The following is a 16214-nucleotide window of genomic DNA, read 5'->3' on the forward strand; positions in this document are numbered from 1 at the left end:
TGCCGGGAGGAGGGAAAATCCACCTAGCCTCCACTACGTAATTATTCTAAATAACAATAAAGAGAACTCCAAGAGCTCTAAAGTTCTTTTTCTGGGGTAGGGTTGGGCTTTGCTTGGGGGTTCGGAGGAGGGGGGAGGCGGGGGGGGGGAATATGAGACAGAGACGGCGCCGTTGGTGTTTTAGATGGAGGTGCCCTAGTTAGAGGGAGACAGGAACAGGGTCGCCTTACAAGAGCTGTTCGCTGCTGCCGAGATGCTAAAGCCCCAGAACGTGTTTGCAAAGTGTTCCGCGGTTTGCTGGCTCTTCGGCTGAGAGCTAACAGCCTTCAAATTAAAATGAAGACCGGTGACGGGGGGGGGGGGGGAGGAAGGGAAAAGAGATGTGGACAGCTCTGCGGCTATTATTAAATCTTCCCAGCCGCTCATCTGGATTACATTTAAGCTCTCACGGCGTTTGTTTCCCCTCTCATTAAGCGTAGTTTCAAAACAGAACATGTCTGAGGATGGATCTTTCTTCGGCTTCTATTTAAAACGTAGAGGTAAGTATTTCTTTTTTTTTTTTTAATAAATAAAACAAACAAAAAAAAAAAAGGCAAGCCCAGACGGAGGCACCCGGCTGAGAGCCGCCCGCCGGTCGCGCCTCCCCGGTCCCCCGGCGCACTTCGGCTCCGACTTTGCGAGAGCTCCGGCGCGGCCCCGACCCCCCCCGTTATCCCCCCCAAACCCATCCCCGTCCCCTCACCTCGGGCGAGGCGCGGCCCCGCCAGGCTCCCGCACAGCACCAGCCAGGCCAGCACCGCGCGGCTCATGGTCCTCTCCTCCCGCGGCCGCGCCGCCTCTGCCGAAGGAAGAAGAAGGAGGAGGCGGCGGCGCCTCCGCCCGGCCAGGCGAGGCGAAGCGAAGGTCCCTCCCGGCGCGGCCCGGCCCCCGGCCGAGCGCAGCCCCCGCCGCGGCTCCCGCTGCCGCCGCCCTAGCAGCGCCGAGGAGGCTGCCCCGCCGCCCGCCGCCTCTGCGCGCCCGCCAGGTGCCGCCGCGCCTCCAGCATGGCCCGGCCGGCCGCCTCCGTCCCGCGGGCGGGCCGCCTCCTCCTCCCTCCTCCTCCTCCTCCTCCTCCTCTTGCGCTCCTTCGGGGGGGGGGGGAGGCGGCGGGCGGTGCTGCTCGACACACCCTGGCACCTGCTCCGCCCCCCCCCTCCCTCCCCCGCCGCTGCGGCGGGAGATGCGGGGGTCGGCGGGGGGGGGGGGGGACGGACACGACGGCGAAGTGCGCCACGGCGAGGGTCTGGCTTCTGGCGGACCCTCCGCTCTTCGCCCCTCCGCCCACGGGTGCCGTCTGCGCGGGTGGGGGTCTCGGGACCGCATCCCCGCGGTTCCTCGTCCGAGACGAATTCGGGCGTCGCGGTTTAGTCGTTGGCCCCTCTTCCCCCAGGGGGTGGTCGCAGGCCGGCGCGGTCCGCAGAGGTAATTTTACCCTCCACAAACTTTTTTTTTTTTTTTTTTTCTCTTGCGGGTGCTGTTTAGACAGCCCGGCGCTTTGCTGTGCGCTGCTTCAGCTGCCGACTTAAAATCCTTCCTGAACATCCAGATAGGGAACTTGCATGAAATGTGAACGTCCATTCTTCCACCTCTTTCCCCGGGCAGGATGTCATCCCTGAAAGGGAACCGAAGCAAGAATGCAAGACATGGTGAAATTTTAGAAGTAGTCCAAGGTGGAGGACGGGAAGGTCCCATGTCAGACCACGACTCACAATTTTTTTGTTTTTTTCTTTTTCCTACCTGCGTATATACAACTACAAAAGTGAAATAAGTACTAATTGCCCAATCGGATTCAAAAGGCTCTTCAGATATTTTATAGCTGTAATTTGCATCCCCTCTACATGCCCTCGTAGTAAAAGAGCCCATATTAATATTATATTAAACGTTAATGCAATTGCTGAGTGAGAAGAATGCCCTTAACAGCATTAGGCTGTTGAGAAGCATTTCTATAGACACAACCTGAATGTCCGGGCCGGTCGCATGACAACAAGGAGAGACATCATGAAATTAAGAGTAGAAACGACCCGTTAAATCGTCTAATCTGCAGGCTACTTTGGCTAGCATCTCACAATAGTTCCCAGCATTTCATTTTACAAGCCCTTTGTCTACCATTAAATGCCTGTAAGTGGCACGGTGACAGCCCTTCCCTGAAGCTCTAGTTTTACATCTGAGCTTGCAATTAATCGCATTTTTCTCTGACATGGGAAGTATTTCAGTTTCAACACATTGCATTGTCAGGAAAGAATTAAAAGGATCAGGCTTTTTGCATTGGTTAAGCGATGAAATTACCAGAAATAACACTCCTTGATAAAGAGCATTTTACACCCAGAATCCGAGAGCATTTTCTGCTTGCATACTGAACGCAGGTGCACACACCAAGCATGCACTTCACCCATCACGGAGGTGCAAGCCTCTCTGGTGGCACTCAGCCAGCAGTACTGGGGCACTGCAAAATTACCCAGCAGGTTAGGACAGATAAAGAAAAAAAACATCTCCCCTACACTAATGAAGCCCATGCTAGCACAGAAGATATGTTAGCACGGGCTTTAGTCCAGCGTATCTCTCTGCACATGCAGTAGCTGGTAGCATTCACCAAAACTTTCACTGTCTTCACTGCTATGTGCGCTGCACCTGGCAGCACTCTCATGGGCTACAGTTATGCCTTCGTTTTGCTGCACAGACGTACTCTGAGATTGCATCACTACTTCTACAGCAACTTGGATTTTACACGTCAGTGTCCATGCCAGAGATCTCCCTGAAGAACAACTGTCTGGAAAGAAAATACTTCTATTTCTCCTCGAGGGCTGCTTTACTATCAATACAGAGATAGTGGAAATTTAGGAAACCTTAACAAAGCTTCTGATATTAATGCATCGTTTCTCCACAACGGTGCTAATTTTACTGCTTATCTCTGTTTTACAACCAAGAATCCAGCTGTCATAATTACAAGGCAAGCTGCACTTTAGCTGCTGTGGCAGCCCAGCATGCCTGCACCCCCAAGCGGCAGGCTTGCCTTTTTTTATTTTTCTTGAGGGAATAATCCCGTAATGCAGCCCCTTTATTTCCCCAATTAGAATAAATCTAAAGGGCCTAACTACATTTGGTACTGGGAAGCCTTTTCCACTGAGAGCCTGTGACTAGCAGCTGATTAAAATGACACAGAAATAGCTTCTTCAAAGCCAGGCATTGTTTATTCAGCCAAAAGGGATGAAACAACAAAAGGCTTTTATGTTTGGTTCTTACCTAAAGTGCAATGCCTTTTTGTTTTCAGATTTTGAATAAGTTTTATTCAGCAAAATCTATCTTCCCCACCTCAGACTAATCAGACTGTTCCTGCAGCTTTCTTGCTGTCCTTCTCTGCCAGGCTCCCCTTCACGCGCTGCTTCCTCCTGCTTGCTCCCTTGCATTTCGGGAAGGACCCTGGCTCAGGGATGCTGCAGGATCTCCCCTTCATCCAGTGCCTTCCTTCTAGCCCAGTCGTTTTTCTTAGCACAGAGCAATGCCATATCCTGCTCCAGCTCGGTGCTCTGAGAACGGCTCCGAGGTACAGATTGTTCCTTCCTCCCAACTCAAAGGTAGTAATTATTTGCATCTAGGTTTTCTTAATATGGATTTCCTGATATGTATAAGTCAAACCTAGTTACTGTGCAAGTCTGAGTTTCCAAGTCTCCCTGGGCTATTGTGCTCTGGGCCCTCAATTCTTCAGTGCTACACCACCAGCGTTGTCATCGAGGTTGCTGTTGTTGCAGCATGTCGCAGCACTCTCCGCCTGTAGTGACTAATCCCTGACCTGACCTTCTTGGTGGAGAGGCTGACCTGGTGTCCTTCATTGTCCTCTAAAGTTCAGAAATGGTGGATTTTTGCCATTTGTTGCATACACCTTTCTTGAAGCAACTGCCTCAATTGATGGTGGGAAAAACTGCCTTCTGACTCTGCTGCCATTTATAAGTACTATAGGTATGTAAACATCATTTTCAAATGGGAAACCCCAAGACATCTTGAAGGGTTTCTTTCCCTTAATTGCTTACATATCTGCAAATCCTTAGTGACTTCCCAACGATGAAGGCACTTGGCTGAAATACAGATGAAATGGGGCTGGAATGGCATAAGCCATTACAGCTCAAGCTGACGGTCTCACTTTTTAGATGAATTTTGACATTTATATCAGTATATAAATATTAAATTTTTATATTTGTATTTTGATATTTATCTGTAATGCAAAATTCTTCCTTCTGTCATGTGAATTCATGATGCGCTTCATGTTCTGGATTTTAGTACTGAAATGGGCTCAAGAGGTCAAGAACAATTTTGCATCCAGGTTTTTTAACTTCTTCCATCTAAATGATCAGCGCTGTTTACCATGAATTTCTCCCTAACAGGATTACCAGATAGGGACTGTGAAAACTGTCTAAATGTGCAACACACCATGCTTAGGCTAAGGATCCCTGGATCCTTGATCTTCTGGAATGGAAGGGGTATAGCGGAGAGACAGATCAACTGCTGCCTTTCAAAGGGAAAACACAACATTGTCAGCTTCCTTGATGCTGGGCAAGAGCTATCCCACAGCTGGTAATGTCCCCATTTTTTCCTTCATCTTCCTTTCATCAGTACTTATTTTTCCTTGCCTGTTGTCTGCATTATTTCCTGTCCTACCCCAAATGCTCAAATTAACCCTTTGAAGTCCTGCAGTACATTAAACAGGAAAAAATTATAACCATTACAAATGTAGGCAGCCACGTCATTTGCCACACTGCCCTTAGATAAAAAGCCATCAGGAAAGGAACAACAACAACAAATCTTAATGCACAAAATGAACACATTTTTAGCATAAGAAATAGAATAATGCTTCATGTTTAATAGTAGTGACATAAGGTCTAACACTTGTTACACAAAAGGTGAACCGAGTAACTCCCATCTGTGCTGCAGTAGTAAAAGAGTAAGAGCTTAATCTTACTGTTCGCCAACCTCTTGCCAATTTTAGAAGTCACCTAGTAAACATAAAAGTAACCTGTCAATTACCCTATAACACCTTTAGGGTATCATGGATACCAGCTTTGCTTAGGAGATTAGCTTTATCACTGGTTCCCATCAAAGCACTGGCCAGATTTGAGCCTTCTTAAAGTGAGAGGTCTGGACAAGCTCAGCGCCCAGGGTGTACAGGCAGAGGTTATATTGCCACCTCAATTATAATTAGCACTATAAAAAGCCACTGCTGCACACAAGCAGTGGAACTTTCCATAATGTTTTCTAATAATATGTACTTTGTTCATCAGGGATTTGTCGTACACCATTCACCAAAACTGGCTACTCTGATTCTGCGAGTCATTGGCGTATATGTGCCTCAGAGAAAAGAACAGATACTACATCTGTCTGTCACCACCACCACAACACTGCCAGAATTATTCTTTTGGTTGACACTGCCTCTGAAAAAGGGAACAATTCATTCTTTTATCTCATCCCAAACAAAGCCTGATCCACCACTTCTTCAACATGCAAGGTTTCCACTTAAGTAAACGTGGGGTTTTGTTGCATAAAGCATGGAAGATCCTGCTTCCCTCAAACCTTTCTGGTTCAAAAGAAGTGTCATGTAATGCCGCATCACAGGAAAGGGAGAGAAGTGGCTGTGCAACACAGGGAAACGAACTCCATTTAAAAAAAAGAAGTACTTTTTCTTTCCAACTTCTGTAGCATGGATTTTTTTGACTCTTTATAGAAAGGAGGCAACAAAATCAGTGCCATAATTGGTTTTGATTCCCCTTCTTTTATCTTGGAAATAAGGCTTTACTGTCTACAGAGGACAGATATTTAAGAACCCCGTGCATTGGCTAAAAGTCTGAGTATGTTTTAAAATGAATCCTTTGCCACCGATAATGTGAGTGTGTAATGTACACAGGAACATGAAAGAGGAGAAGGGTACACAGGCTAAGGTGTGAGAGTAACCCCTGAAATGAAGTATTCCTACGTTTTCTTCCACATATCCTTCAGCACACCACTGAAGTTGTGGAAATAGATGCTAATTAATTTCAGCTGAAATTATTCCCTGCCCACTTGTGAAAGGAAGAAAGTTAGCAATTTAGATTTATGGAAATGGTGAACAGCGGTTCTTTCGGCAGCAGCAAGACACGTAGAAGCTGAGTGCTAATGTGCTTGTGTCTGTTCACTGCCGCTACAGAGAGTTCGTCACCAACACCATGTGATTCCTCTACTTTCTACGTAGGAAGGTCTGAGTTAAACATCAATGTCACTCCTCTGCATTGCTGAGGTTAAGTTAACACGGCAAAGATGCACCCCAATAAAGTGTCACTTGCAGCAAGCTGCGCATGGTGGGTCTTCTGACGTGGGTGCAGATTGGTTTCTGCTCAAGAGTCTGTGCCAGCAGGCAGTGATGCTGGGAGACTGCAGCTCTCAGGTGAGCCCAAGGCCCTTGGATGGAGAACTACAGGGATGCCCATGGTTCCTGAGAGGATGATGAGCACCCAGAGAGTCCATGACACTGCTTAACCCCATGCTTTGCTGCCTACATCAGTTTATAAAATGCCTTTGCAGTCAATACTGAGGAGTCGTCTGACTGGCATCCCAGATATTACGTTTCTGTGCCCTCCATGCCCTCCTGCATTCTGCTTCCAGCTGCAAACAAGTGTACTTAAAGGAAATCAGTGAGTGGAAGAGAGACTATGTGATTGAACAACCCTCGGTTCCTTACGAACCCAAATTAACGCACACCTCTCTCCTTTTCGAGTTCATCTCTCTCTGCACTGGTGCATGATTCCTATTTTCTCCACTTGCACGCTGACTGCCTTGCACCAGTAAAGATTGTTCTGCCCTGCTTTATTGTACTCCCTGTTATAAAAAAGCTAAATCATGATCATTGATGGGAGCGTCAAGTCCCTATCAAACACATATACACATATACCCTTCTAAACAGCCATTTAGAGAAAAGGCGGCAACAGTTCTTTGAAATCTCTAGCAAAGTTCGCCTTGCTTCTCATTCCTCAATATTAGGACCTATTAGCACCCTGAATCATTGCAGGAACATCTGTGAAGTGCAGCCCAGCGAGCCAGGTTTGCAGTAGCTGGAAGGATTCATTCTCATGCAATATATGTTGCAGTCTTTGATATCAGAGTTCCCTGGTGTTGCTACCACTTGATCAAATGAGTCTGAAGCAGAATTTCTACAAAATATGCAAGGGCAGTGGTAGAAGAAAGCCGATAGGATTCCAAATGCAGCTTTTTCGATGCAAAGCTGAAGTTCCTACCTTAAATCTGTAATGACCAAGGTGGTGGTTTGGATTTTTTTTGCTTCAGTGCTACATAAATGCTGAAGTTGCAATTTTGCAAAGTTAAATGTGTTACACCAAGGCCTGCATCCTACTGTTATTTATATTAGAATTCCGAGGACAGCACTACAAATTAACTTGGTGAAAGAGTTTGTTTCAGATACCTACAAAAGATATTTTCATCTTAGCAAGAATATGCTTTAACTGTTTAAACTGTAAGCAGCTCTTACGGTCTGTGAGGCTGCTTTTCCCTAAATGTGCTGTTGCAGATCATGCCAGTAAATAAGAAGTCTATTCTTCTTCTTCTTTTTTAATTATTATTAATTTTTTTTATTCTGAGAGGAAAAAAAGAGATTGGAACATAATTTTTTAAATTATTTTGTCTTACTTTCAGCACTTATATTGCACAGTTAGTTTTAACAGCTCATTCACACTGAATTTCAGAACCCAGGGGAGGAACCATTAAATCACAATAAAGTATTTAATGGAGTTGTGCCATCTGCATTTCAGAGACTTAACTGCAAACTGAGCCAAAGATCTTGTGATTTCAGAATAAGAGAATATTATTAGAGCCCAGAGACTTTTGACACCTGGTCTCTCATGGTGGAGTGCATTTCAAATCAACATTACATACACTTAATAGATTTCAATTACTGGGTTTGTGTGAAACAAGAAGACAACTAACCAAAACTTTTTCTTTCATCTTCTGATGAGCTGGCAGCTTATCATGACATTTTGTAAATCATTCAGGTTGGAATTTGACAATGTGAGAGATTTTAGGAATAGTTTTATGCCACTTCAGTGAACCAACAGAACCATCCTGTCTTGATGTATGACAACTTTGTCATATAAAATTATTTTTAAGTGTTCTTGGTTTTAAGTGTTGTTTGTTGTTTTTTTTAATAGTTTTTGTTTGTTTGTTGGTTTGGTTTGTTTTGGTTTCTTGAGGGATGACCTAAAGATGTGTGTTAGAAATTTATATTCATCACAAAAAAAAAAGAAAAAAAAAAGTTGAGGAAAGGAGATGTGCTAGTTCCAGCTAAATTTCTGAAAGGTAATATTTTTCATGACTGGTGGAACATTTTTGTGCAAGATGGAAAAGGGCATGCTCATCTAAAGAAGACACAAGATCCTCTTTTCTTTTCAGATTGTTAGTGGTACAGCAGCCAGAAAACTTGCCTGACACAAAATGCTGAGATTCCTACCTGTACTCTGATTCAGGCAATACAGCTGCTTTGTCTGGCTTTCTGGTATTTCAATTAACCATCCTGACTATTTCTTTTCCCTCAGGGACTCCACTTTTCCAAGGAGTACTCTGGTTCTCATGATAATTTTGAGAAATCTTCATTTTGTCTTATTTGATTTTATCTCTATTGACAGTCAAAACATATTTTCCAGACAGCTGTTGTAGAGGCTGGGGTTTGAGGCTGCACTGCCTTAGAGGCTCTGCCAGGGTGCAGCAGCAGCAGCCTCTTCCCTTGAGGATTCCCAGCTTAAAATTACAGCCAAAAAGACAAAGCGCAGGAGAGAAACAAAGTGAATGGGCAGAAGAATAAGTAAACTAATAAAACATTTTATGATAAAATAAGATCTATCCATGCAATTCTTTTTCTGTTTGTGGTATTAATTGTATTGGCCATTGGTATCAGTAAAGAAGTCATCTGGAGATGACTTCGGGTTGTCCAAGTTAAAAGCTCCTTCAGCCCTCAGACTGACATCTGTATCCTCACAAGAACCTCTTAAGGATTGTGCAGGTCCCAGAGCACCAGCCATGTTGTCTCTTCCGAGTTCAGTATCAGGACAACTCTCCCTGGAGCAGGAGGTTGCTGCAGTACTTTTACCCCACTGCTGCAGTAGTTTTACCCCACTAGCAGTCAATTTTAATAATAGTAATAGTAATGGTAATGGTAATAATAATTCCTCTAATGAAAATAAAGAGAAACTCAGAAAGCAAAAATATATTTAAGTATAGGCATGTAGAACAAACGATGCTTATGTCATCACTGGATGGGTACGTTGACTGTACTATTCAACAGAATTTATAATGCTTTATGACTACATGTTTCTAATATTATGGATAAATATTAATAACAGTAAAATATATAAATATTTCTCATAAATGTTTTCTTTCTTCCAAGGTTTTTTTTTATATGTCCCTCCTCTTTTTCCTTTTAGATATCCTGAAGTGCTACCCAAGTGTTGGTTTTGTCACTTTGTTTCACGATTACAGTTGGGAGTTTTGTCTCTTAAGCAAGAACATTTTAAATTTCCATCCTCCATTTTTCTCAGTCTGGAAAAGCTTCCTGTTTAAGAGATTTCCTTACACAAGAACATGAAAGCAGAGTATGATAAAGGATATTTCTCTATGTATTTATTTTTAAATGTGGTGCTCAAGAATTAGAATTTTCAGAAAGGTAGTTTTCTTTCAAGTCCTTTGGTTCCAGTCGGCTAAATAGGAAAGATTAATTACTGCTGTAAAATTCATTATAAAATATGGATGGATATAATATGGAAGCATGTTATTTGTCAAGTTATTTTTTAATACAGGCAGTCAAATATTTAGTATCTCGCAAATTAGGGTGGTTCTCACAAGTCTTGTACACTCATTCACCAGAGACGTAATAGTGTCTAACATCTATTCAATGGTAAGTTTTTGTAGCTTTGTTAATCAAATAGCCAATATTGGAGCACTGCAGCCATAGAGAAGAAAAATATTAAAACTCAAAATCCCTCTAAATCCCTCTTTTCATGGCGGGGGGAAGACAGAAAAAAAAGGTAGAAGCTGATAAAAATAGCCAAAGATAAACTTTACAAAAACATTTTGATCATTAACCTTTGATGAGTTGATGATTAAAATCCAGCTTTTCGACCTTATATATGCATGCAGGTAAGAATGACCTATTTACACCCAGATTTTTTTCTGGGCCAGAACAACTTCTTCAGTATAGGCAAGGTTTAAATTCACTTTATACAGTCCTCAGATTAATACAAGAATATTGTATCTGAAATACAAAAAAAATTATGACCTTTGAGCCTGAAGAAAAGTCACATTTTATTAGATGGACAGAGAAGACTTGTACTTCAATGCCAAATGTTATTTGTTAATTCACATATCATTCCTGCTTTTGGCAGCTAAAGTCCCTAGAGATCAAAGGAGTGGCCCAACCTACCAATCCTTTAGAAATGGTGGGTTTTTTCATCCTGTTCATTTGGATCTGCAGATGCTCTTCTTTTGTTATAAGGTTGAAAAATACACCCTTTACACTGAGGTGCAATGAACCAAGTACTCATCAGAGATAACAAAAATTACTTCTGTACTTGATCGACTATAACCTCCAAAAGCCGAACTGCCACACTGTGAACTGCACAAGAGAAATTTGCTGCATCTGCCTAGTTGACATTATTTAGAAGTAGTAATGATCTGAATAAGAAATTCCTTTCAATTATTGGGAAAAAAAACCCCCATGATTTAGCAAGTTCAGCTTGGATTGCAAACAGAACTTCTTTGTGAAGTTTTAGAAAATCTGGAGTTCAATGGCTCCAAGTCCTACCCAGAAGTCTTCCCTGTCATGCAGAGCTTTACTTTTTTAATCTAGGTTAGTTCCTCTGAAATTCCTCTGTCCTTAAGGTTGTTTTTTTTTTTGAGAAAGACCACATGTTTGATATTCCTTTGACACATATTTCTTAGCCCATTTTCCTGTTGGATATGAGACTTCTGGAAGTTCATGCTCCCACAGTAACTCCAGGATTTTTCTTTTCAGCCATTTAAACTAACTTTTAGAGTCTAGCTGTTTGAAAGATAGATGCATGTCCCAAAGCATTGGGAAGATCAGTTGCCAAATAAAGACAATTTGTCTCTCTATGGGCAGAAAGGCACACACATAATTTAGACAGCAATTGCTCACACTGATGAGAAGATGCAGAATAATCAGAGTACAGGGGTGAGGAGGTCTTTCTCCATGAAAAAAAAAAAGTGGAGAAATCAGCACGGGAAGCAGAAGAAGGATCAGAGGTTCCTTTTAATTTGAGGACCACAGAAAGTAACTAGAAATATCATCAAAGGCTGAGAAAACGAAAGGGAGGAGATAAGCTCATTTAAAAGAGACTGAAATACTGTGGTGTGGAGGAGAAATATTAACAAATTATTAGAGGGGGGTGACCTGATGGTACTGCAGTGTGGCTTTATAGTGGAGGACACAGATTATCATGTTGGAGTGTCATGCAGATATTGCAGTAGATTTTGACAAAAGAAACAAACAAAAAGACCCGACAACACATGTAGAAAGCTAGGCTTAATTACTTCTGTTGCTTTTTTATTGCTTTTTTATGCTTTGTAAATGTAAATATAATACATTTTATAAATATATATTTATTGGTTGTAGAAAAGGCAAAATAAACATTTCTCTCTGTCCTCATCTACAATAACGAGAGGTGCTATCCATGAACAAATGTTAACATTAACACTTTCATCACTTGCAAGAAATATACATTTAGCCAGCAATTTTAAAGACTAAAACTATTACACATAAAGTTGGTGATATCATCTCTAATAAAAAGAATAGATACTACTGTAGCAGTATAGATGGCCAGCATTTACTACAGCCTATGGTTAGTGTTCTGGCTGAACTTTAAATGCTTTTTATATTCAGTTTGCAGCTTGGTTTTTGGTTTTATCACCTCTTGTTTCCATTGACTTTTAAAAGTTACCTATTGAGCTCATTGTTTTAAGATGGTATCTCCTCTTTATATGTTTTTGTTTGATTCAGGATTGCTTTTCCAAAAGGTAAAAAGGGAAGCTAGAGGATGAACCACTTTCATATGAACCAAGGAACAGTTGCTGTAACTTGTGTTCACTGTAGTAATTAGATTAATTCACAAAATCTGAAGCTTCATAAATAAGAACACAAGGCCATCATTCCTCAGGAATTTCACTTACATCGATCATTATTACACCAAAAATGTCAGTACAAAGAGTAGTGGTAAATATTACAAAGGGAATGCTTTGTAATATTTAATGGCAGCAGTCCAAGTAAACAAACCAAGACAAGAATTTCCTTAACAGCACTATTTAGTGAGGTGGAGTCTTATGGACATTCATAATTAAGATTTTGAAGAAACGTCTTTCAAAGCATACAATATCATACACAGTAGCAATTACTGTGTTTGTTTGCTGTCTGAAAAAACAGTTTTCGCCAGTCTTTGATATCTTTGATATATTTGACAGTGTATTCAGTATACACGGATTAAAAAATTAAAGTGTTGGTCATTTTTTTTTTTTTTAACCTGAAAGGATATTTACAACATCTTTAATCTTTTTTCCCAGTACTGAAATTTAAAAATATTTTTGCAGTTGATTGCAAGAAAGATATACATATTATCACAAATAAACAAGCAAACTAAACCACAAAATGAGAGATGGATATTTGAGCAACAAAACGTCAGAATTCCTTCTTGGAATTTAAACACAGGTGATTTTTTTTCATTGAACACCATGGAAGCTAGCTGGAATAATGGAGAAAAATATCCGATTTTACCTAAGTAATATATACTAATTTAATAACTCAGGAGATTAGTTTTTCCTACAGCCCTGCATTAAGGTAAAGAATACCATGATTAAAGGTTGTATACTTACTAATACTTGTGATTTGCCAGTCTTTTATCCCTGCTGTTCTTTGAAAGATATCCTGATTGACTGATTGATTGATCGACAGTTGATCAATAGCCTCCCTTAACATGCCTGTATCTTGTCATCTCTTAATCCACACACAAATGATCATAACACATGGTGTTAAAATATGTGTGCAGAGCACTCAATCAAATTAAAAACCCATACAAGCAACCTTAATGTAACAAACAATAGTTTGTTTCCACTAGACAATGTTGAGGATGCTTATGACATACATATAATATATTAATAAAAGAGAAAGACATTCTTCAACATCTGCTGTAAACCCACATAGCATTATGAAATCTTACATCTTACTTGTTTTAAAACCTAATTAGCACTTGCAAAACAATGCCTGTAGCTTCACCTTTATTCTCCTTTATTTTGTGTGGTCAGTATCTTCTCTTTTTCCGTGAAACTATCATAGACATGAACTAAGTTTATGGAAAAACAAGATTAAGAAAAATTGTTCAATAAAAACTGAGTTATTCAGAAGAGGGAGGGGCACTGTATGATACACTGATCAACAGATAAAACTTTCAACATCAAATATATGCCTCCTACAACTATAACATGATAAACTCTCAGTTCTGCTGCATTCCAATATATCAACTCCCAATTCCTACACAAGAATTATTTGTCCTTTTAAACACTCTGTCTTCAATAATAATTAGAAATAAAAGATCATTCCACAACAATCTGTAAAAATCCAACAATGTTTCATCAGGAATACCTCCAATTCAATCAAACCTAATTACTGATGCAACAATTCTTATGGTCCACTTCAAGGATACTTTACAACAGCTGAAGCAGCAATGGCTGTAATTTTCTGACAATTAAAAAAAAAAAAAAAGAAGAAAAGACACAATTTAACATAAGAGCAATTTTCTCCTCATGTACTTACAATTTGAGATTTTTTTTTTGTTTCTTAAAGGTGCAGCAACCTTTCTTAAAATACTTTCTAATGTTTATTTAAAATTACTTGACCTTCACTGTAATTTTTTCTACTTTTTTTAGATTTTATGTACATTGAGTTGATTAGATATGGGAAACCTACATTGATTATCTTTAGATTTTCTCAGTTTCTTGCATAGATTCACAATGGCATCTCCTGGAGCAAATTAAGACCTAAATGTTTCTCATTTGCTGTGGCTGTTCTACTCATGAGTGAAAACATAAGTGAGAAATGCAGGTCATTCCTTCCAGAATCATCACAAACATCGTAATTTGTTTATGCCATGTTGTTCTCATAAGAACTACTAAGAGGATGTAAGAGTTAAAAAAATATCATTACCATCTTTTAGGTCTTAGATGTGTGAAAAGTTGTCCTGAATAGGAAGAAAATAAGTATCTGTGAAGTGCCTGGAAATGATCTGAGAATTCCATCTACGCTGCAAAACCTTTTCTATGTATCTAATATTATGTGTTGGGAATTGTTATACTGAAGTGTAGCCGACTCCCATAATACCTGAAATGCTGAGGCACACAGGTTCCTGTGTTGGGAGCTGTTGCAGGAGGAATAATAAAGGGATTTTAGTCTGCAGGACCCTTTTGCATACCCTTGCAGGTGCTCCAGCATAGCTCTGAATTAAAACCAACAGGAAAGAAAATTTTAGATAGCTTTTCTCCCACTTCTATCATTTAACAAAAAAGTCTCTTAAATGGAAATCATCTAGATAATGCTAATAAGTTAATGTCATATTTTGTTAGATTACCAAACTAGGTGTTTGTTTGGGGTTGGGGTTTTTTTGTTTGTTTTTTTTTTTTTTAAGACAGGATTCCTTGTGCATAGGCATTTTACAGAAGATGAGGTCTTAGGAACTTAGCTTCCTGGCTCAGTCTTTCCCTATTATGCTTCCAGGATAGCATCATGCAATTTCCTCCATTAGTAACTTGATTACAGACCTATTTTCAAGGACCATAGAGCGCTTTCAGATGACAGCATAACTGACCCTCTTTAAATGCACATATTTTAGGTAACATTTATGTAGCCAGGTAAATATTTTATCTTAAAAAATTTCAGTTCTCTTCCAGTTGTCATTTTTTTGGGGCTTGAAATATACTGTAATAGCTTTCTAGAGCTAATTCACACCTGATTCACTTGCTTTGCCTGTGTCAGGCCCTGAAAATAGAAGTGTTTAAGCTGCGTTAAAAGCAGACTGCCCATGCCCAATTCTTCTGCCTCTTTCTTCTGCCTACCTGACACTCTGACAGTCTCTTCCATGATGCAAATTAGGAGACTGCTCCTTCCTCATACCTGCCAAACTGTCATAGCCTGGTACATGGGAGAAAACTATGCTAATGCTGCGTTTCTTGAATAACTATACATGCATCAACCTCTGATGCCTCAGGAGGTCTGGAAATGCTGCACTTCAAAGTAGTCTGTATATAGTTTTTCTATCTTGATGCTTATCATGAGAATCTGTCTCTAATACAGGTGATTTACAAGAAGAGAACCATAATTCCAGAAGATGAGTTAGTTCAGTGTTTAGGAAATAAACTGGAGATTAATGTTACGAGCGCTGAGTTTCTGTGTGATGTTTTATGGCTCAGCAGGCACATAATGGGATGGTCAGCACTGCCTGGATGCATGCTAAGGTGCAGTCATGAGCTACCTGAGCTACGCCATGGATGGAGAAAGAAGCAACACTCAAAGCCATGCTACTCCTGAGCACAGAGGCCAATACATGCCCTCCTGATGTACAGGCAGTGCAGTCAGCTATGACATATCCCACAGGGCTTTCTAGAAGCATCGCTTAGCCACATGGGGTGGGCAAGGCGGTTGCCTCCACAAGCTGCTTGTCACACTGCAGTCACTGGAGTCTGTTATGATGGAAATGCTCACATTACAGTAAAGTGCAGAAGTACAAAATAAAGGTCAGAAAGGCTACTATGCTGTAGCACGTTCTCAAATCACCCTGCGCTGGACAAAGTGAATGCATCCTTTATATGTCTATTCTTTTTTGTAAATGGGGATGATATTGATTCCTGACCAGGCAAAAGGATCTTTGTGGTGTAATAGATACATAGGAGACTCTCAAAAGCTGCATTAAATGAAACACAGAAGTACCTTCTCATAGGTATTTATCCAAAAAAAATTAGAAGGACTAGGGTGATGCAGAAAGAGGAAAAACATTGTAAGTATGGTCAAATACTGAACTGAAAGTATCATCTAGTAAGTCATACTAAAAGGAACTATATTTCTATTTAATGAGAAGTTAAGTAATGTTAATCCT

At 40.7% G+C, this 16214-nt stretch overlaps 1 protein-coding gene and 1 long non-coding RNA gene across 2 annotated transcripts in view; one reads left to right on the forward strand and one right to left on the reverse strand.

The window, feature by feature from the left end:
- EDIL3 (EGF like repeats and discoidin domains 3) overlaps positions 1 to 1115 on the reverse strand; it is a 269327-nt gene extending 268212 nt beyond the window's left edge. The window contains exon 1 of the mRNA XM_069777348.1: positions 743 to 1115. Within this exon, the coding sequence (XP_069633449.1) occupies positions 743 to 809 (67 nt within the window). The 5' untranslated portion in view covers positions 810 to 1115. The remainder of the gene's footprint in view (positions 1 to 742) is intronic.
- On the forward strand, positions 217 to 9433 carry LOC138683942 (uncharacterized). Its single transcript, XR_011323436.1, has 2 exons — positions 217 to 539; positions 1522 to 9433. It is a non-coding gene; the product is annotated as an uncharacterized lncRNA (long non-coding RNA).
- The last annotated feature ends 6781 nt before the right edge of the window (positions 9434 to 16214 follow it).

This window comes from Haliaeetus albicilla, chromosome Z, assembly GCF_947461875.1.
Source record: "Haliaeetus albicilla chromosome Z, bHalAlb1.1, whole genome shotgun sequence".
NCBI lineage: Eukaryota > Metazoa > Chordata > Aves > Accipitriformes > Accipitridae > Haliaeetus > Haliaeetus albicilla.